Source organism: Corvus kubaryi, unplaced genomic scaffold (assembly GCF_017639235.1).
Source record: "Corvus kubaryi isolate FWS band 111438036 unplaced genomic scaffold, C.kubaryi_AGA036_p1.0 split3-37173, whole genome shotgun sequence".
NCBI classification, from domain to species: domain Eukaryota; kingdom Metazoa; phylum Chordata; class Aves; order Passeriformes; family Corvidae; genus Corvus; species Corvus kubaryi.
The window spans coordinates 343,642-366,072 of NW_024582085.1; the positions used below are offsets into that span (position 1 = coordinate 343,642).

General features: G+C 43.2%; 1 protein-coding gene and 1 long non-coding RNA gene across 3 annotated transcripts; one reads left to right on the forward strand and one right to left on the reverse strand.

The window, feature by feature from the left end:
* Positions 1-34: 34 nt before the first annotated feature.
* LOC121658316 lies at positions 35-1,059 on the forward strand. Its single transcript, XR_006013929.1, has 2 exons — positions 35-166; positions 528-1,059. It is a non-coding gene; the product is annotated as an uncharacterized LOC121658316 (long non-coding RNA).
* Positions 1,060-5,464: 4,405 nt separating this feature from the next.
* On the reverse strand, positions 5,465-22,341 carry KLHL22 (kelch like family member 22). 2 transcript variants are annotated; one of them, XM_042015087.1, is made up of 7 exons: positions 22,083-22,341; positions 12,784-13,036; positions 11,754-11,919; positions 9,859-10,577; positions 8,556-8,748; positions 7,655-7,888; positions 5,465-6,617 (listed from the first exon to the last, which is right to left on the reverse strand). In XM_042015087.1, exons 2-7 carry the CDS (start codon positions 13,008-13,010, stop codon positions 6,240-6,242), a joined length of 1,917 nt encoding a protein of 638 aa, XP_041871021.1. In that variant the 5' UTR covers positions 13,011-13,036; positions 22,083-22,341; the 3' UTR covers positions 5,465-6,239. The 2 variants fall into 2 exon arrangements, with proteins under 2 accessions (XP_041871021.1, XP_041871020.1); XM_042015086.1 differs by having other exon boundaries at positions 12,784-13,053.
* Between the last annotated feature and the right edge of the window lie 90 nt (positions 22,342-22,431).

The window sequence follows — 22,431 nt, forward strand, 5'->3', positions numbered from 1 at the left end:
ATGGCGGCGGCAGCGCGGGGCCGCGCCCGCCTCAGGGGCCGGGCTAGGGGCTTGTGCCCCGCTGTTCCGGTGCTCGGTTCTGGCGTCCAAGGGAGCGGGAGAGCCGCCCCTTCCCCATTCTCCCCGAGTCACTCAAGCCGTCCCCGACGCACCCCCGGTCGGTGCGGTGAGTGAGGGGGGGGGGGGGGTGGCCCCGCGCCTGCCGCATCCCCTCACAGCGCAGGGCTCCTTCGCTGCTGCAGGCGCGCTTTGACGCGGGTCACCTCCCTAAAACTCCCCAGCCCTTGGCCTTAAGGTATCTGAGGGGGTCCCTCCATCTTCTCCACGTCCCTCTCTGCACGTCCGCCCTCCTCGGTGGGGCCCAGCCCCAAGCTTTCCCCCCGGTGCCCCGGGGCTGCCTCGGGCCGCTCTCTCACTGCTCCTGGATCTGAGGGGTGCCAGAACCCTGACCCCAGGCGGTTTGCAGACAGACACCACCTCCCCTGAGGTTTTGCTGTTTTTTACTGGTTAATTAATTTTCTTTTAAGGAACAAAACGGCCCGCTGTGATAATCATCTCTGATCTCGAGATAACTTCCTACGTGCTCTAAGGGGCCGTTTCCTGCCTCTTCATAGCCTTGTTCCCAGATAACGGGGTCAAAGCCCTGTCTGGCTCAGGCGGGAGGGAAGATGGTGTCGCAGCCGCTGAAGAGGAAGGAAACCCCGGAAAGGACTCAGCAGGGCTCGGGGGCAGCGCTTGGCACATGGTGCGGATGAGCTGTTTGAATTTGAGAGGGAGGTTGGCGCCGTGAGCCCAGACAGGCACCGGGCTCTGAGTCACGTCCCGGGGGCCAGCAGTAGCATTCGGCCTGTCCAGCTGCAGTGGGCAGGGGCGCGACAAAATAACTGCACTGGTTCCCCGGACGTGCTAGAAACCTCTGCAAATGGTGTGATTTTAGCTCAGTCTTGTGACTTTGTTTAATTTGTGCTTTTGATTTTGGTTTTTATTTTGCTTCAGGGCTGGCAATGTGAAATGAAGCAGCACTTGAAAGAAAAAAAAAAAAAAGCAAGCCAGTTCAAATGGAGAAATAGATTTAAGATGTCTGTCTTGAAGTGCTTAACTGGACTGTTGTAGAGTGTTATTCCAGCTTTGCCGTCTTTGTTTCATGCTCTGCCTTTTCCAAAAGCTCAGTCATTACACAGTCATTTTTTTCCTCTTTGTTCCTCTTCGTACATTGGCAACCAGTGCCAACTGAGGTGTCTGGATTGGAACATATGGGCTGTGTCTCTGCAGACATTTAGCAGAGTTCAAATCATCTAAAATGGAAGACTCCTCCAGTGTCATGTTTTAGACAAAACCATCCCGGAAAAGTCTCATCATTAAGACGAAAGGATCTTAAAGCAGCCCCTGAATCCATGTACAGGTATCATTTTACCAGCCGTTGACATACAGCCATCTCCTGGGTGGAAAACAACAGCTGTTAGTCATGTACAGCAACACTGGCAAAACAGTGACCTAGAGATGAGTAATTACATCTGAAAATTCACATCTCTGCAAAAAAAATTTCATCCATTACTAGGAGAGCTTATTTAGTGGCTATACCTTTGATCCATTCCTACTGGTTTAAGTGCTTGTATCTGCTAGGAAGAGTCAGTTTTAAACACCTGTAGACAGGCTACAATAGAATATGAAGGTTATGATGTTTTCTTGTGTCATTTGAACAGATCTGGCTTGTTTTCTGTTTGACTATGGCCAAAATACAGATTAAAAGATGGCACTTGCAATAATATGCTAAATAATGTTTAAAAATAATTACAAAAGCTGTAAGTTAGCAGCAGATTTAGTAACACATAGTATATAAAAAGGAAATAAAAATTCCTGTTCCTTCATTTGATTGAATTACAAATTTTGTTAAAATAAAAATCAAATATACAGAGTGATTTTGCTTCCATTTTGTATGGATAATGATAGAATCTCAAGATAGTTGGAACATGTCAGAAATAAATAGTATTAATTATAAACCAGTTTTTGTGCAGTACTGCATGGGGCTGGACTGCTGCTGGAGAACCAGCACACCGACCTTCCCACCCAGAGAGGATTCTAAGGCATGGAGAGGTTTTCAGTTTGGAAGGAACTGCCAAATTAGATGTTCTGAACTTGTACGTATGCAGGTTAAGTGCATCCTTCAAGTAATTCCCTCCTCAGTTTTAGTAACTGTGGTTAAACTAAACCAGATGTTTTAGGTAAAAGATCCCACATTCTACTTCCGTATGAGAAAAAGGTGACTTGTTCAAGATCATTAATGTTTTCTGATAAGACTGGGCTTCAACTTCTAGACTACAGACAGTCATCTCAGGTGTATTACATCCCTACAAATGCATTTGGTTTAGGAAGAATGGGTGAATGTCTGGTACCACTTTACCTTTTCATTACATATCAATACCTTTATGCTCTTTGACTTTACCTGTTGGCAGCTTACACTCTCAGAGCATGGCCAGGTAGTTGTAATGCGGTGGAGGAGGTGGGGAGCTCAAAAGTGCAACAGCTGCCGATGAAATAAAAACTCAGAATATTCCCTTGAGAAGGCCCTGTACCTCTTTCCCTGTGCCCAGCTGCTCCTTCTTCCTTTCACCAGAAGCTTCTGATCCCATCAGTTGGGCTGAATGCCAAATAAATTGTACATGTGGCTGATCCCTACGTAAGGAGAAAAATTTCTGTCAAGGGTACAGAATAAGAATCCATATTTTGCTTCAAATAGAGTACTGGGTATGCTTCCAATGCAAAATTAATGACCCTAATTTAAACTGTGAGGAAAATGAGAAAGGATATGTTGGATTTGGAAGTAGACAGCTGGAGAAGAAATACAGTAGTGAAAGCAGTTTTGAAACAAAACTGAAGCAATCACAATCACTTCTGCAAATGTGGAAGCCTGAAATACTTCAGTCTACTAATTACAAATCTGGCAAATATGCCTGTACAGCTTTACCTCTATGCTGGCAGGAAATAGGAAAATAGATCATCAAGAAACCTAATTACTATTCTTCTGGACTTCCTAATGTATCAGCAGTTTAACTGTTGGTATTTTGATCACTCAGTTCTGGAAGAGCTGTTTGATTGTTCTCTCACAGACCAGAAGTAACTTAAAGCTTTCTTAGTTCATTGTCCATCTGTCCACAGTGTCATGTAATACTGTCTCAGAGGGCTTACTGTAAAAAACAAAAAGCCTTTTACTGTCAGGTACAAGACTGACATATTTAGGACATCAGAGAATTTATAAATAAAAAATACAGAATCAGTTGAAAATCCCCATGAGTACATGTTTTTCATGAGGTAACAGAAAGCTTAAGTGGGCTTGTGTAAGTTCAGTTCCTGAAGCATCGTTCTTGATAGGAAAACCAATTAATAATGATTACAGCTCTGTGTATCAACCTGTAATCTTTCCTGCAATTTGTTTATATAGGTAATTGTAGTAAACAACATGTGCTTTATGTCTGCTGAGTAAGAGAAAATTGACATTTTTAAAGCAAAGCAATTTTATTATTGTTTAGCCTATGTGTCAGTTTGAAAAAAGGACATGCTGGCCTAAAATGAGCTACTGCTAAAAAAATGATTAGGATGGTTTGAGCTAAACTCCATGGTTTTTTACCTGAATGAAATACATGCAAGTAAGATAGTGCATACTGTAATTTTCAACAGTCACCTTATGCTCAGATGTAAAGAAATTTTGGGGCCAAAAGTAACAGAAGTTTTATTTTTATCAAATATTACCCGCCCTTAGGTTTAGTTCATGTAACTTAGGGTTATTTTACCAGTAAGTAAAAAAAGAGAAAAAAAATAGTGTAGTGCTAAGGTAGATGATCATCTCCTTTAAGTAATTTCTTTGAAACCACATTCTGAGCCTTATATTCATTTGCTTTGCACAGCATCCAACTGCAACATTTAGTGAATAATGCAATCACAAAGTTGCATATGCTGATAAATGGAATAATGGATGAGCTCTCTAAAAATCAGTATTCAAACACAGGAGTGACAGGGTAGAAGCTGTAAAAAAATCCCCAAAAGTTTTCTCAAGATGTTTCTTTGGCTTATTGATTACTCATTAATGTCTTCTATTCTCTTATGTAATCTAAGAAATAGCCTCTCAGGTTGGTTATTTGTAACAGTGAGTAATACCCTCTAGTGGTACACATAGGAAAAGGAGCTAGACAAAGACTTTTTTCATTGTTAAAGAGGCTAAGTAATATTTCATCTAAGTAACATAAATAACCCTATATCGTTGTATAACATAGGGCATCACTGGTCTGTCTAGAGGTGCTAGTTAAAATGGAAAATGCACTGCAGTGAGTTAGAGATCTGTTAGTTAGAAACAGCTGGGTCTTTCATCACTTGTTTGCAGATGAAACAAATTGCCACCTGCAGTCTGGAAGGAGTGGTTCTAGTGATACTCAGGTCAGAGAGGTATGTCCTTGTATCTGAAGGCTGCATTTAATTCCTACACATCAAAAGTAACTCTGTAGGCAAAAAAGGAATATTTATCAGTCTCTAATATTGCAGTGTAATAAAGACTTTCAGACTCTGTGTGCGGTTCAGAGTTCATTATCAAAAAAATATTTTCTGCAAAAGCTCATAATCAGTGTTTCCTGCAGTTACCAGGTCTTCTGTTTTATTTGTCAGCTGGCAGAGGTTCAGAGATGAAGGTGAAAACTGACAGTGCTAGAGAGTAAAGTCCAACAAATGCCCCTCTCACCAAGAAATGTTATTGAACTTATTTAAAGAAATGTGCAAATACTTTTGAATCTTTTTCCAGAAGCCCAGTCTACTAAAGCAGAGTAATCTAGGTCTGTTTTAAAATGATCTTTGCTTCCATAAACAATGTATCCCCAAGTAGGGGGAATATCCAGGAAGTTACTCCATTTCTCTGAAGTAGCACATCCATGTACACTATTTGTCATGATGTGATGACACTTGACTAGTCCCATGTCATTCTGATTGTCACTGGTTTTGCCTTTCTGCAACTCCATTATTGCTATAAGATTTAAAAGCTTTTGGTGGTTTGTCAAGATTTTCTGGGGGCACTGATTACTCCACCCTTCCAAGAGGAAGGATCTCATACTGTTCAGTATCCCACTTTAAATCAGCTTCTAACCTAATGTTAAGCAAGATGGTAGTCAGGAACCAATTATTTTAAGGCCCCATGAAGGAAGGATTTACTATGCCTTATCTTTCTCAGCTGTAGTTCCTGGCATTAGTTCAGCTACTGCAGTGTCTCAGACCAGTGTAATCTTCGATACTTCTCGTTATCTCATTATTTTTTTCTTTTGCTGTGGAAAACCAATCTCTGTTCTCTTTATCCTCTTCTAAAGCATATAATAACAGAATAAAAAAGCTGCCCATCTCCCAGGCTGGTGTAACTTTGCCAGTACTGCTGTAGGATATAATGAAACTTTCAGCCGCCACATCACTGTTAATAAAATGGAGACAGCAGTTTAAAAAGGTTTGACAAGAATTTATTAATTTATGGTTCAGAACAAATGTGTCTGACAGTGGAATGACAAGATTGCCATATTCTGTACGGAGTTTTTTCTAGAAATCTTCTTTCCACTGTGTTGACAGAACTTGCAGTATAGAAGTTCGGGAGTGGGTGTCAGTTCACAGACACCCAATTACAAGGATGGCTGCATGCCTAGATGAGATGAAGGTTCAGACTTTCTTGCTACTGTTCCTGTTTCTGTATGTTCAATCTTGCTGACAAACTAATCCAGCTGTCTGACACCTGGCACAGGAGGGTGACACTAGGTGTTACCTTCCTGTATTAAGCGGGCTAGGAAGTTTTATTACCCGAAAGAAAAGGAAAAAAGAAACCTCAAGAAGCTATTTCAAGCTAAAAGCTGGACGGAAAGAAGCTAGTCAAGCTGAGCCTTCTGTGCTTTTTTTTCTGTCCATGCTGAAGGCTGAGAAAAGCCTCCTTCAAAGTAAAAAGAACCTCTATACAACTGGGGGGAAATGGCAGTTGTGTGGTTACTTTAAAAACGCTGCTTTCTTGCAGGTGCACAGGTACTGACTGTAAGTGCATTTTGTGCAGAACACTTGCAGATGGGTAGGTATTGACTGTGAATGGCATTTTGTGCGGAACACTTACTTTTAAAACCTTTAAATACTTCTATGTGTATAAGAAAGACATATAAAATCTCTCAAGTACTTTCCCCAAGCCTTAATTTCCTCATCCACTGGCAAAAAAAAAGAAAAAAAATTAAAGTTTTCTAATCTTCACTTGAGTTGTCAAATTCCTCCCAGTCTGATACGCTCATAACTTCTGATGGAAAGTCAAGATGATGCTTCATTCGGTCTGCGTGCCATTCTGAGAGCCACTTCTCTGTTTCCATTAAAATAGCCCTGGGCAACGTGAGGACACAGGCAGCCATCCCAGAAATATCATCCTCCAGCTGGGGTCCTTCCTCCCAACAGTCTCTCTCTGCATCATAAATGTGGACATAGTCCATGCGGATTCCTCTGTTGTGGGATCTGCCTCCCAAGACATAAATCCTGTTGTCTAAGACCGCGATGCCTGGCTCTCCATGTCCTGCAGGAAGTGGACATACATTTGTCCACTGATCAGTGCTTGGCTTATAGCAGGCAACCTGAAAAACAGAAAAGAAAAGAGAAAAGCCAAAACTGAACTTGTATCCTAGTGACAGAGCCTGGCCATAAGGTAAACTATTTAGGAAGGAATATCATCAGTCTTTTGACAGTGTGTTGATCATGGAGAGAGCATATGAGTGTGTAATAGAAGTACAGTGCTCAGCAGAAAGTCGTGCATAGTTGCCACATAGCTTTGAAATCACAAATACTGACCCTGCTGCTGGAGTAACAGCTGTGTGTCATTCCAAAAATGTACACAAAAGTGAAAGAGAGGGGAACACGTACTAATATAAGCCCAGACATAATGCACCTGTTTGCATTAGAGAGAAAATGCTGGAACATACAAATATGACAAATCTGCTAAGCTGCCTCTGTGCCATGTGTTGGAGAGTTTTAGATTACATTGGGTACCTACTTGGCTAACTGCTTTCATTTGTAGGCACCTTCTTATCATTCAGATATGCTCTTCAGCTAGATTTAGTTCTGCCATCTCCACTGGCTCTATCAAAAGTTACTTTTTGTGCCTTCTTTTTAAGTCTCTAGCAGTTCTAGAAGCTGGAATACGGTTCAAGAGAATTCCCTCTGGACATCTCTTACCATCAGATACTGTACATTTAAATTGCATTAAACAACTGCCCTCCAACATATCCTTAACAGCTCTGCCCTGCAATTACACATTGGTAATTCAAAAATTCTCCACTTAGAAAAAATGCATGTGAGAAGACAGCATAAAATAAATTTAACTGATGTGCTACTTATTGGGCATGTGCATGCCAATGAAGTTATCCATCAAAGATGTTTTCAAATTGATAAGAATTCCAAGTGCTAGAGCTTTAATGCTTTGTGGGTGAGACAAAGTGTTGAAGACAGACAACAGTAAATAAATCATTGCAAGTTCTGCAGGTGAGTGAGGGAGAGCTGGTGCAGCAGCCATTGCTGAGCAGTTTCACTTGCATACTTAGTAGGAGAAAGACATTACATCTAAGTGCCAGCAGCCATAAGAAACCAAGAAAAGACAGGTGTGACATGGTCTCACCTGGTGAACATCCCTCCTGTAGCCAGAATCATTGTTGCTTCCCCCGATGACGTAGAGCTTTCCCAGCAGTGCAGCCATCCCGTGCCATGCCCGTCTCACTGGGCCATCTGCTAGAACGTCCCAGCGGTCAGTCCTTGGGTCATAACACTGTAGTTCCTTCAAATAGTCTTCTCCTCTCCTCCCACAGGTGATGTACATCTTCCCATCCAGCGCTGCTCCCGCATGAGCGTACACCTGCATCACCACACAAAGGGGAAAGCAAGAGCTCTGGATTGATGTATTTCTCCCAGTTTTGAAGCAGGGAATAGACATGAAGGGAGTGATATTCTTCATGAATTATGCAGAGATCAAAATCTGAAAGGATTTTCTTACGGACCATTCTAAGATATTATAATTGTGAATTTCTGAATGAAACACACTAGAATTTCTAAAACTTCCAGAACTGCAGTGTTCTCTGTCTTTATTGTTCCTTGGTTAGAAGATCATTCATACTATACTTAACTCCCTAATCTACTTGGAAGCCTTTTTATTGGTGATTTTTCTTATACAAGCAGTGTTATCAGGAATGCAAGTTATTCTACTCACTAGCACTCAATTCAGGCTTTTTATATTTTCAGCACTGACACACATTTATTATTTGTTTTGTTAATAGTTTAAAGGATTAACACAATAAAGGTGCAGGCAAAACCAACAAGAAACAGGAAAAATAAGCATTTAACTGGAAAATGTAATTTATATATATTATTTTATTTTATTGTTATTCATTTATTCTATATATAGAGTTTACTGTTTTCCATCTGAATATTAGCAAATTTAAAGTTACACCTGAGAAAAACAACTAACAAGATTAAATCAGGAATTGGGGAACTGTGGTAGTGTGTGTGGCTAATGCACTCCTTACCTCCTTCTTCAGAGGTGTCACATATTCCCAAGTGTTCGTTTTAGGGTCATACCTCTCCACTTCCCTCAGGTCTTCATGGTAATCTCGGCCTGCGACGGCATAAATATAGTTGTCCACGACACAAACACTGAGGTCAGCATGCTCTTGCTGCAGGGACTGGATCTGGAACCATCTGTTGTGTCGTGGGTCATACCTTGTAAAAGAATGGGATCAAAGAAAGTTATTCTTACAGCCACAGAACCACTGCTGGAATACCAGACAGCTCCACGGATGTGGGTTACTGCACTGTCTTTAGCTGAAATTGAGCTCATCTGTAAAATGATGCGAAATTTGGCCTTGTCAGCATTTTATTATTAGCAAAGTTGTTTTATTCTATTTATAGAAGATCTATTTTAGCTGACATAATCATGCTATAAAAGCTTAGGTTTTCCATTATCTTGCACACTGCTGTCAGGTTACAGCACAATCTCTGTTTGCTCAAAGCCATTCTACAAGGTAACACATTCTAAAAATAGCACAAAGACTGAATCTGGATCTTCAAGAACACAAGAAGAGCATAAATATGTGGTGGGTTCTTTGATTCTTTCCCCCAAATATCTACTGCTCAAAGTGAATCTCATTATTCACTTTCATATCAAACTATCTCTCTCATCTGGAAATTTTAGTTACAGAGAAAACTGGTTGAGAATTGAAACCATGCATGCTAGAAAATAAGAGCAACTCAGCTAAGACTTGTAAAAATGAGCACAATATAAAGGCAAAAGGGTTTATATCTGTTTTTGCAATGTAATGGGCATGAAAGTCTAAACCTGATCCTTCTTACTGCTCTTTTCCCTGTCACACAGTAATATAAAAGGACTCTGGAATGCTGCTATCATGCATACATTTTTGAAAACCTAATGGTAATAGCATTTTATTTAAAATCCTCTTGTATTGGGACAAAAACTATACCTAAAAGGCTTCCAGAAAATGCTAGTTAGAGAACATCTAGACAACCTAGAGTTCCAGGCTCATTACTGCTTCCCACACTTTTAATACTTCCCTCCTCCAACAAGGCAGAAAGTAGCACGAGTAATACTCTTGAATGAGTAGCTGTTTCTACACTGTCAGTCTTGGTTTTGTCTCATAAGCACTGCTGGGAGCTTCCTGTTACTATGAAGCTCATTCTTGTGTTTTCTTTCAGTGAAGCTCCTGCTCAGTTCCTAATCTTTTGGCTGGCAAGTGTACTGACTGTCTACTGGTTTACTGACTCAGAATGGGCAACTAGGTGGCAATAAAATTAATAGGATTATCCTTATCTTACCTCCAACACCTTGACTCTGCTCGAAAACCACTTACATTGTTGTCTCCACCAATTAAATATACAAAATTATTGAGAACAGCAATCCCTTGGTTGGACATTCTGGGGGCTAGTGCAGCTGTAAAGTGCCTCCACTCCCCCAACAAGGGGTTCAGATACTTCGCTTGATCACTGAGAACAATGGATGGAGTAGAATGCATCCCTCCAAATCCCACTACACACTGGAACTCTGATCTCAGCTGTGTCTGGGAGCTCTGAAGCATTGGCTGAAGACATTCATTCTTGTGGTACATTAATGCATCTGCAACTGTATCTTTTAAAGGACATGGACTTAATTTGTCATGAAGCCTTTGCAGGATCTGGGGTTCCATCAGAGGAAAACGGACTGTCTCAAGTAGCTTAAGGGGCTCCATCAGGGAGACCTGATCTGTCTCCAGTTCCTCTGGAGAATAATGATAAAAAAGTGCTCCGTCATAAACTTCAAACTCATAGTTAACCTCCAAACGGTTGCTGCTGAGAAGGGAGTAGACCTTCTGCAGGGGTAGCTGTCGGTACACTTGTGTCCTTGAGAAAGCTGTAAAGTTCTTCAAAATGTAGGAGTCCAGCTGCTCACTCAAATGCCTCAAGTCATAGTGGTCAGCTAGTCTGTACACGTCAAGGATGTTCTCTTCATCTACCCAGGACATGAGGAAATCACAACAGAACTTGATGACTTCTGGAATCTGCAAGAGAGAGATATTTTTCATTTCAGATACCATGTGCCCCACACTTGAGAGACAGGGGACTGAAGCCTGGGATGATGGTAAGGAAACTGTCCACAAAATGGCCGCTCTCCTCACAGTCTGATCACCACAGTCACTTGTGTCCTATTCACCTTTCTCCAGAGAAAAAGAACTCAGCGTGGGTATATAGATGAATATAATACAGCTCTTCTAACCACACTGCACTACAAGACTGAGTTTGGCTTCAGGTGCAGCAGCAATGTGTCTTCCAAGACACATGGGACACTGGGCAGCCAGGCTGTCTGCTCTGCAGTCTGCCTGGGAGCAGTCAGGAAAATGGAAGGCACGGAGGACATGGTGATGACAGTCACTCTGTTTGCTCTTTCAGAGCACTACAGGCATTCTATATCAAAGATTGTATCTGTAACAAATATATCACTCAAGAGCACAGGAAGCCATTGGAAAAGAAAATTAATATTTAGTATTGTCTTCTGAATACAATTTGAAGTCTTATATGGCAGGAGGAACTACTGGCAAACAAAGAACTAGCTGCTGTCCAGGAGCCCCTCTGCTAACAAAGCAGTGCTAAGTGTGCAAAAACCAACCAAAACTCATAAAGTTTAAGATTTAGTACCAAAGTACCAAAGCCTTGTGCAGCAGTTAGCTGCAGGGGAAATTAGAGAAAAAAAACTTGTCTTAAAAGCACATGAACCCTGCACTTAGTGCAAACCATAGTGGCAGGATTTCCTGTAGTGATGGGGTCAGGAGAGGTCATGTGCCTGTGGACTCACTTGGGGAAGACCTTGAGCAGCACAACAATTTCTGAGCAGCAAACCCTGCTCTTCACCATAGGCCAGAGATATTCTGTTTCAGGGAAGCTTTCATAAGCAGATCAGTGAACGTGAATGCTATATAAAATACTCCTCTAGATGAAATGGTTAATGTTTTTAAGTAATGAAACCACTGGCACAAATGAGATGTACAAGTATCCATTCATTGTTCCTACCCTTCCACAGTTAGTTCCAGTGGATACAGCATCCCAGAAATCCTTCATATCATACCCATGCTCCTGCTCACCTCTTAACCCTCCCTCTAACCAGTAATCCATATTTTCTGTTTCTTTCATCATTGCTTTTGCTTCTTGTTTCTTTTTTGTCACATCTCCCAGTACCTCACCTGAAGTTGACAGGCTGCAGCTAAGGTTTCCTGTACACTGTTCACACTGAGTTCAAGCTCAGAAGTGTAAATGAAGTTCAGGATTTTACACATTGCATTGTAGGAGATGCCATGAATATGAACTTCTTCTTGTTCCATCTCTCTCAATCCTCCTGCAAACATTCCTCTGCAAAACAGACAATGGCACATGCTATGGTAGATTTGCATTGAAGCTATTTTCAGTTTGCTCATCTTATGCTGTCCTAAGAACATAAAAAATATTCAGAAAGATAAAAACCTAGCTAGACATTTTTATGTGATTACCTCTTCTCTAAGTTAAGAGTACAGGCCTTTAGGACCTAAGAAAGTAACTCTTCACTGTGCAGGAAATCAGTAGGGGCAACCTAGATGGTACAGTTTACAGGTGAAGTACTTAAATACAGACCCAGTATATATGGATGGTCAATGGTCAAAGGCAGATACTCTGGGTGTGGGGGAAGAGGAAACACAGAGGAACTTGGGACTGTTGGAATAGGGCAGTTCTTCCTTCAGTTAGAAGTTTGTCTGGATTGACTTGGGTGTTTGCTCTATGTAAACAAAGAAACTGCTAATCAAACTGACTGGGGAATGCCTGGTCTAATGGACAGCGAGTCGCCCTACAGGCACCTAACAGTGACCCACCTCCAGTGACTTTTTGTATATTATGAAATGATCACCACAACAGGCAAAGTCTTACAATGCTAAGGATATGTTAAAAGCCACTTAAAGTGCACTAAAGCAGAAGACACCAGTTCAGATAGTCTCTCGTCTTTATAAACCTCCAAGTACCACAGTGAATTTAGTGGAGGTAAGCTCAGTGTGCAGCAACAAGAGCTTTATCTCTGTAGAGAAATAACAGAGAGATGAATAAAGCCATAGTTAGTATTTTGAAACATACTCAGCTCCATCTTATGGGTCTGATTTTAGATTCAGGAGGAGTATGCCCAGACAGAAGATTTGGATGTCACAGTTTTGAGTAACAGTCAGACACATGCTTGTTACTGAAGTGTACCTGAAGTAGTCACAGGAGGCAGCCAGAAGGATGCGATGAGCCTCGATGGGTTTGTCTTCCACTACCAGAACTACATCGAAGAGGATGCTGCTGTCCCGGAGAGACACCAGGCCACTGAGCAGGGCCTGGGAGTGCTCTGCACTGCGGTAAGTGTTGCTGGTGCGCTGCTGGAGGGAGGGCTCCAGTTGAGCTTTGTGTGGCTGAGTCAGCTCCTGATCCTCCGCCATCCCAGGCAGAAATGCTCAGCCACCAGCTGTAGCAGAATGAAATCTGTGAGACAACAGAATCAGCAAAGGTTTGTGCCTTTTGCTTTACAAATGGTCCTCTGACCCCTGCCTGTCACAGAAAATAAAGCAACTCTTCAGTCAATGCAGAGACAGTTTTATACTGAACAAATTATTCCAAGTTATGATACTGAAAACAGACAGATGGACATCAGCACACCAAAGTGGCAGAATAAGGTTTTCCGAAACCAGCTATTCTGACTCCTGGGTTTTCAGACCAGTATCAGAGTACGTGTCACATGGGTATTTTTTTATTCTCGGCAAGAGTTTCACTTCCCTACCCATTACCAAAACCCCTTGTTTCTTTTGCATTTCTGCATCATCTGCAACAAAAAACAGACCAATTTTTTGCCAAATTCCAAATTGCCTAATATTCTCAGGTAACTTTCTGCAATGTAAAGTGCACCTTCCATCTTTCCCTTAATATTTTACCACAGACTCAGAAAGCTCTCCTCTCTCCCTGTTTTTGCTTTTTCCGTTTTCTGTAGCTGAGCACATTTCCAACTGTAATTGTGCAAAATACTGTATGAAACTGCAGGTTTCAAAGTGAGTTTCTTTATTGTGGCAACTTCAAGCTAGCATGCAGAACTACTTTCCACTTCCCTGTGATTCCCTGCAGAGAGAAGGTATTTCCTCCAGAATGGGCACTGTCCAAGGCTATCCTGTACCTTTTTCTAGGGCTGCCACTGACACACTGGGAAGGTCCCCTATGTCACATTGGGAAACACCTGTAAAAAGCTATCGGGAAGTGATTGTGTTTTATGTCTATGGTTAAGCAATCAAAATCTCATGAGTCCTCTTCTACCATCCTGTAATTTACCCTTTCCATTGTCTTTGAAGAATGCCAGAAGTTGTAGCAGTCAGAGCTTATAGACTCTATCCAGTTGCCAGAGTGCATTAAAAAAACAGCCCACATTAGCAAAAGGAAGTAAGTGAGCCGATATGGCTGCTAACACATTCATAAGATCCTCTCTTCTGTGGCCTGGGAAATAGCTTAGTGGCACAAGGGGTAGTCACAAGGGGTTAGCAGCAGTAAGGGAAGCAAAAGGAGAACAAACTCAGCAAATCCAAACAAACAGTGAAGAAATGGAACCATTGTTTAATTGTGCCAGCCATAGACAGTGAGTGCAGCACTGGAAATCTCTCCGAGCACTGCAGGTATTCTGTGTATGGGCAGCGAGGATGGAGCTACCCACATGACACCAAGAAATATGAAAATGTTTATTGTTCTGCCTGAGGAAGTTAGCCTACACTGTCCAAAACAAAAGGAAGGTGGTGTTGCATGGTGAATGGGATGGAAAAAGCCCTGAGAAAGTGTATTAATGTTTGTCTGCTCTTTGCCAGCAAAACCAAGACAGCAGCTCAGAAGAGGAGCTCTGACAAGACAGCCTTCTGGGGAGCACTCAGGTCGATTATAGAGGGAAAACTATCCATCATCAGCTGAAGAGATGAGTAATGGGTTATTTTTCATGAAAGGTTGATGCTTTTCCTAGAAATCAAATGAAAGCAGACAAAACATTACTGTATCATTGCATTTGCTCCTGGGCTATACTAAGAGAGATGGATTGAGGCAAGGGAAATAATATAGTAAGAAAGGCAAATGAAACAGTGAGTGTTACATGATCACAATTTTCCCACTTCACTAAAAGGAAATAAATGCAGCAAAACTAAAGTCGGGTGACATATGGTCCAAATGAGGAAGTGATTAACTCTGTTAATGTGGTTTAATGTGGTTAAAGCTCCAAACAGGTTACATCTTTTCCTCAGAGAGCTGTATCAAAGGAAGTCTCTATGGAAGTAAAATCACTGTATCAAAAAGCAGAAGTAAGAGCAACAAATTAACTATTTTCTGAATCCAAAGACATTTCATGAGTAAGGGAAACAACATGACCCTTGATACAATCTTATAGTGTATCACATAGTGCAGTCATTGGTGGAAGACAGGCCAAGGCGAGGTAAGTGAGAGATAATAAAACTACACAGGTAACTGAAGCCCTGTAACAAGTGTTAGCAAAGAAATGTATTGTAGGAGAAGCAGGTTACAGAGAGAGAGATACATGCAGGGTAGAGTGGAAAACCCATATAATCATGCAAGCCTTTATTCATTTAATTTAAATTAATGTGACTGTAGATAGTTACTGTTCAGAATACATTCTCTATCCAAGTAATCTTAAAAAGTAACAGAAAGGCAATTGTCGCGGGTTCGGTTTGTAACCAGGCGGAAACACCAATTTAGTGTAGTGGTTTGGTCCAAAATACTCATTACTGTTTATCTGCTGTGAGATAAGAGTTAGGAGAAATGCAAAACAGGCACCAAACTTGAAAGAATATAAAGAAGTTTATTAACAGACCTAAAAGAAGAAAAGAAAAAAAAAAAATTATACCACCTTCAGAACTCTCCTCCTCCCCCCACCTTCCTCCCTTCTCCCACTGACAATGTGAAAAGACAACCCTTAAGATGTTCAGTCTGTTACCACTTCCATAATAACCTTGTTCAGTCCATTTAGAAAGAGAAGTCTCTTCTTGCTCATGCTATGAAAACAGTATCACAACGAGACAGCCGCCCACTTCCAAATAACTTTGTTCAGTCCATTTAGGAAGAGGAGTCTCTCTGCCTGCGTGTGAGTCCTTTCCCCCGACTTGCAGCTTTTCCCGCAACTGCTTTCGAGGGTCCACTCTTGAAGTTTTTTGGGGTACAATTTTAAGGTTGAGCCGTTCAGAAACAAAAACAGAGGCCCTTCTCCTTCCCTGGGAGCAAAGGGTCTTCATCATCTTCATCGTTAGGACTATCTCTGGGAGCATCTCTAGGAACTGAGGTTTTCTCCTTTCCCATTTGGAGCAAAAGTCCTCATCTGGTTCATCTCTACGGACTGAGGTTTTCTCCTTTCCCGTTTGGAGCAAAAGTCCTCATCTGGTCCATCTCTCCCTGTCCAAACTTCTCATGGAATTACAGCTGCGTCAGCATCTGCCTATCTCAGCGCAGGTGCTTTTGCTCACGAGTTGAACACTCCACCCCCCATATCTTCATGGAATTACAACAGGATACTCTGATATATCATAGCTTCACAACAGAATTTCAGCTTTAAGCATCTCCTCTCTCTCTTCCTTCAGGTTTTCAGCTCTTCACAGCAATAAAAAGGGTTAATCTCACCTCGGCCTTGCAGCTTTGCAGCTGGAATGTTGAATTTTTCTTATCGCAGTGGAGAGGGGGGAGAGCCGAGCCGCTCCGGCTGCCCACGGCAAGGCAGTGGGGGGGGTTCCATGACTGGAACAGGTCCATTGGCTTCAGGATGGCCGTGGCCCGGCCCGGCCTGGCCCAAGCAGGGCCTGGCCGGGCCCGCTGGCCCCTACACGGGGCCCGCAGCCACCTGTGCCAGCGCCGGAAACGAGAGAGAGCTTGGAGGGGGAGTTTGCCTATTCTTAAATGTGGATCACAGAGGTGATCACAACTTTAAGTGGCTTAGAGAATTGTCCATATTCAAACTGGCCAGCTGATAGGTTCTATCAGTTCCCAGAGGAAACTGTAAGCACCCCTTAGCAAGGACGTCCCTTCCGGGACTATGCTTGCTAACCTATGACAGGGATGAAGCTTTCAGTAGGTAAAGAAGGGATCTGATCTTACAAATGTGGTAACTGGAACCAGGAAGATTAAATGGTATTATGAAAGAGAGTAAATAAAAATAAATTAAAAGGATAAATCATTCAGTGATTCTGTAGCCAGTATAAGCATTAGTATCTGAACAGCTCTCAGTGACAAGTGGGGGCTCTTGGAGATCTGCAGGGAGTTTACCTCACAGTTAGAGTAGAAATAGACTTGAATTATGCCACAACTATTATCAGGATCTTAACAAACCAGCTCTTCTATGACCACCCAGTGTGGTCAAAAAGAGATGCTGGGAGTGCAGCTGAACCATCTGTGAACCACAGCTGATTTTTGGCTAGTTAACAGCTGAACCTACAGATACTTTGCTATGCTCTGCTTTCTGAATTCCAGCAGTCCTGACCTCTTGTTCTCAACTTCTGCCCCTGGGTTGTACCTCAGCTGTCACTGGTGAGCTGGAGTGTCCCTCAGGGTGGTCACTCATGCATGTACATCATTCTAATGAATGGCTCCCAGCCTATAAAATTAAAGGTGAACATTTGTGGTATTAGTCTATAAAGTCTAACTGACTTACATGGTTAAGTCTTCCTTGAGCCAAAAGCCAAGAAAAGCCTCTTAACTCCTGCCTAGGTAGTTTTAGGAGGTGGTAGAAAAGAGGTGTAAGACCAAGAAGGGTAGAGGACCACCGAGTGGCTGTGGGGGATATGGTCAGCTGAGTGTGCTCAGCTTTGTGACAGCTGCACCAGGAGCAGCTGGGGTCGGGTGGGCAGGAAGGTCCAAAGAGTGGCTGCTGAGGCAGGGTCAGTGGGGTTGTGTTGTGGGCTCCTCTGAAAGAAAAGTGGGATGGATTTGGCATTTGAGTTTTCTGGACTAAATACAGTGTGTTTGGTAAGCTGATTGATCATTTTGTGTATTTCTTTGGGTTTTGTTCTAAATGCTGACTACAAAATCACTGAGAAGGGATATTGCTATTAGCACAGCACCCTGCTTCTCAAACTGTGCAGCCTAACTGACCTGTGTGCTTTGTGCCTTTGTTGCTGTCTAAAAATCTTTTCTGTTAATTCTTTATTAAAAAAAAAACAATCAACCCAGAGTTGCCTAAGTGTAGTGTATGCAGGACAGTCCTAGATGGAGAGAGAGAACAGGTTTGTTCCCTCTATCCTGAGCTTCTCTACTGTCAGCTTCTTGCTTGTAGGATGTTCCTGAGGCCTCTGCTTTCTTAGTTCTGTTACTGTGAAAACAGCTCTGTGACTGAGACAAGTTCTTAGAAATTTGAGTACTATGTTTTCTTTCCCTTCTCTTCTTGAGCAAGTTTATCAGTACTGGTCAGCTGTTAGCAGTGGGCTTCAGTGGCTAAGTACTACAGAACTAACCCTGCAGGTGGAAAACATGAAGTGGAAAAGATGAGGAATTCTTTGAGTTCACTGGGCTTCTTTAACAGTACCAACGATAAAAGTATTGTCTCATGTGCTGTGTGATTGTCTTGTATTCAAATTCCACTTCTACAACATCTGCAGATTACTGGCGTGAAAAAAAGCAGAAGTCTTAGGCTTCTGATTATTCAACTGAAAGAACTCATTAACTACCCATGAAAAGAGTTGTGGTAATTTTTTAAAACAAAATCCCCTCTCTGATCAACAACAGAATACTTGCTTTCACAATACAGGTATGTGGCTTATGACTGAGGAAGTCGGCACTGAGACAGGAGGAATTTAGGGAATGGACTGTAGTTTGATCAGTGGCAAAATGGTGAGAAAATGGTATGCTGGTTTGCTCTTGTGCTCACTGAAAATCCTTATCCTCTTAAGAACACAAGGTCTAGGAATGGAGTAGCTCAACTACAAGCAGAGGGGAAGGGAAAAGTTAAAGGCATGGCAAAATAGATGTGGCAGAGGAGAATGCAGTGTCTGTGCTAACTGCATTTTTCAACAGAGATCAATTGTTCACAACATGGTGTTCCTGTGCTGTCATTACAGCTAACTCAGCCTTTACTTTCTGGTGAGGGATGCTGTGCTTTAACATGGTATAGATCATGTACAGTGCTGAAGTCTATTGTTGGTGTTGTGTGGTACGATACACACCTAGCCAAATATTCACCCCTTGTATGACCAGCATCCAGGTCAGAGAGATGCTCCTAATGTGTGGTGCATGTATGGGTTTGGGGGTGTTTTTTCGTAAAGTTGTGCTGACAGCCTTGATTCTCTACTGTAGAGAAATGGCTGGATGCAGGAAGGATTAACAAAGTTAGTTTCTATGGAAACTCAGACATTTTTGTATCCAAGAGCTCGTGGCTGTCAGTTACATCACTACAAAGAGGTGTTTTACGCAGATAGTGATATTTTCTTGTGCATCAGCTGTGCCCAAAATAAACTAGAGCTTGCTGGTGTCGGGTATCCAAATCTGTTTAGCTTGCTGCCATATGGACAGGTGGCTTGAGCTTGGTGAGGGTCCCATGCTTTCTTAGAAGTGTGGAATAATTTAGACTGGAAAGAAACTTGGGAGGTCTCTAGTCCAATCTGTGCTTGAAGCAGGGAAACCTTCAAAACCAGGTCAGGATGTGGAGAGCCATGTCTAATAAAGTGCAAAATCTCCATCCTTGTCAGTAGTCAGAAAACTGATTGTTTAATCACCAGATTTGTCTTCTTCTTTAGCTGTCTGAATTTTTTTCCTGCAATTTGTGACCCTTGCCTCTCATCCCTGGCACTGTGTACCACAAAGGAGAGTTTGGCTCTACATTGTCCTGTGCCCATTAGGCAGCTTAAAAAATGTCAACTGGCTCTGCCCTTATTCTTTTTTTCCCTGCACTGAACAAATCCAGTGTTCCTGCCTTGCATGTGCTTGTATCTTCTTGTAAGTGCTCCTGCCCTGTATGCTTCCTCCACCGAATCCTCAGAGAGCTCAAAACTGGGCACAGTATTCCAATTTTTTGGGATTATGAGTCCTGAATAGAGTGGGAAATAATAATTTCACATGACCTACTGGCTGTGCTCTTGCTAACATAGCCCAGTATGAACCTGGACCCTACTGAAGGAATCATATTCAACTTGCTGCTCATCAGGGTCTCTTCTTCCAAAGCTGCCTTGCAGCCAGGCTTGTCTCCAACCTGCTCTGGTATATGGAATTACTCTTACCCAGCATGACTTTGCTTTGCTGTTGAAAATGACACAGTTCCTCTTGGTCCACTCTTACAGCTTGCTGTCCTCTTTCTTGCAGGCCATAATCATCATAGCTTTTCCCTGACACAGAACAACCAGTGTGGTGTGCTGGTTGTGATCCAAATACATTAGGGCCTTAAAAGTCTTAGTGCATTGGAGGAATTTTAAAATCTGTGCCCTAAGGCTTCCCACAACTTCATCTCTCCCTAGGGAGTAACAAGGATTAGGATTTAAACCAGGCTTCCATGGCGGAGGCCCTGGACAAGACAAAATCCAGGACCGGAGCAAAATGCCAGTCATGCTGAGTCTCGGGGGTTGCAGATGCCAGCAGGCAGAACCTGGCTATGTACCAGAATTTTAACAGGGCAGAGGGCACACAAACAAACAGATCAACTAAGTCAGGGAGTGTGCAGAAAGGGGAGGCAGCTGGGTGCCTGCCAAAATAGTTGGGAAAACAAACGTGATGCCACAAACAATGTAAAATGAAAAGCAAAACTATTGTTCATTCTAACTGGAGTGCAAATACTGGAATAATTCACCAACTATGTGATAATTTGTAATGGGCACTTGCTACATAGAAGACAATTGAGTTCATGTTATGGGTAGACAAGACTTAAGCCAATTTCATGCTTTATCAAGGAAAAGGGAAGAGGGGTGAAGGGAAGGCAGAAGCTTTTACAGTAATTCTTCTTTCAGAATCCCTCTAAGCATTCACAACTGTGCTAAAATAAATATTCTAAAATACTCCATTTTAGGGACCTTCTACAAATACAAGAAACAACCCAAACAACTCCTTCTGACTGAGGTCCCCACAAAAAGAAAGGAGGATATCTAGTATTATATAATATCTCAGCATTATTTTTGAACACTCAAACGATGATGTGCTTTTGCCTGGTCTGTACACACAGTCTTCCCTTACGTCACTAATGGAAATATGCAGAAACACCCTCTGAATTGACTTTCTGAGCCATTTTCAGTTTCTAGCATTAGTAGTACACTTGAAGTGTGGGAGGAAACCAAAAGGTGTGGCTTGGGAAACAGCTTTTGCAAACTGTGCCATCTCACAAATGTTGACATTCATTTCTTTCAGCAAACATCTGGGGGGGTTTTGCTTCCCACCCTCCCCCAAAGCTATTACAAGTTATTTCTAAGACATATCCAGAATAAAACACGTCCTTTAAAATATATATGACAAAACCACCATGAAATATATCAATATTTAAATAAATGGATATTTAAAAATATTTTCCTCCTGTGAATAGCAGTATAACCTAAAGAGTATGAGCTTTCTAATTTGCGTGTTTTTTCTGTAACAGATTTACAACTTACCCATGTTCATAGAATTGTAATGTTTTCTGTTGTGCAATTTTTGTGTAATTTATAAGTTAGCAAATATGCTCAAAGAATTTTGAGAAACTCAGGTAGCTGCCAAGACTTGAACCTGATTTGTTGAATGCTTAAATCACATCATGACTTTTTAAGTATTCTAAAAAACAAGGAAGAAAAAAATTAGGAAGTAATTATTTCTACACCAAATACAACACTTAAATGACCTGGAAGAGAGCAAGGGCCTCTTCCAGCACGTTCCAGCTCCAGTTTCTCATCAACATGAATTTTTTCATGTTATTCACTACATTAATTTTGTTCTGGCAGGCATCTGTGGGGTTCTAACTCATAACTTAGACATTTTCCAGGAACACAGAATGAGCAGTTTTCTCTGCAGGGGAAGGTGACCTGGAATTGCACACCACTAAAAGAGTCAGCCTGGCTCTAGACCAACACTGTGACGAAGAGGTGAAAGCCAGGTCAAGCACAGTTATGCTTTTACTTTCTGTTGCCGGGTTGACGCTGCCTTTGCAGGTCCTGAGACCCGCTATGGTCCCACCTGCTCCCCCCCTCCCGTGCCGGCAGCCCAGGCGCAGCAGCCCAGGTAGCCCTGCACAGGTACTCGGGGCCGGCCTCGACCTGCCGGGCGTCCTCAGCGACTTCGGGCAGGCGCCGGGGCTGGGGCTGCCCCCGCACCTGCTCTGGCCGCGGCACCTCCCTCCCGTTATCCCCCAGTGTTCCCCGGGCATCCCTGCGGCGAGCAGGGGGCAGCAGGACACGGCCTCGGCCTGAGGGGTCGGACTGGGACACGCTCCCACGGGCGGACCCGGGGCTCCCCCGACCCCCCGGGGAACCGTAGCGCTGGTGCCGGCAGGGGAGCACCGGGCGGCCCGGCCGGGGCCCGCATTCCCTCACCCCCGCCGCAGCACCTACCGAGAGCGGCGGCGGCGCCTCCGCCTTCATGTGCGACCCGGAACCCACCGGGCGAGGGAGGGGCGGCGGCGTCCGGAACCGGGGCGGGCGGCGTGGGCGGCCCCAGCACCGCCCGGGCAGGTACCGCGGCCGCGCCCGGTGAGTGCCGGGCCGGCCACCGCCGCGGGGGAACCCGGGGCTGTTGGGGCCGGTACAGGGCACGCCCGGGCCGCCACCGACGAGTAGCGCTCCTGGGCCGGACTACATTTCCCAGTGAGCCTCACGCCGAGCAGGCGGGACCGTGCGAGAGTTGGCCGGGCTCGCACCGGGACTTCATTTCCCGCAATCCCTCACGCGCCGGAAGCGGCGG

Bases quoted from the DNA above. Each gene is read 5' to 3' on its own strand.
- KLHL22 (XM_042015087.1), bottom strand. From the start codon at position 13,010: ATGGCGGAGGATCAGGAGCTGACTCAGCCACACAAAGCTCAACTGGAG. The intron at 8,749-9,858 runs GTAAGATAAGGA...TTCTTTTACAAG, and splicing joins GCAGAGTCAAGGTGTTGGAG to GTATGACCCACGACACAACA. The intron at 6,618-7,654 runs GTGAGACCATGT...TCTGTTTTTCAG, and splicing joins ACAGGAGGGATGTTCACCAG to GTTGCCTGCTATAAGCCAAG.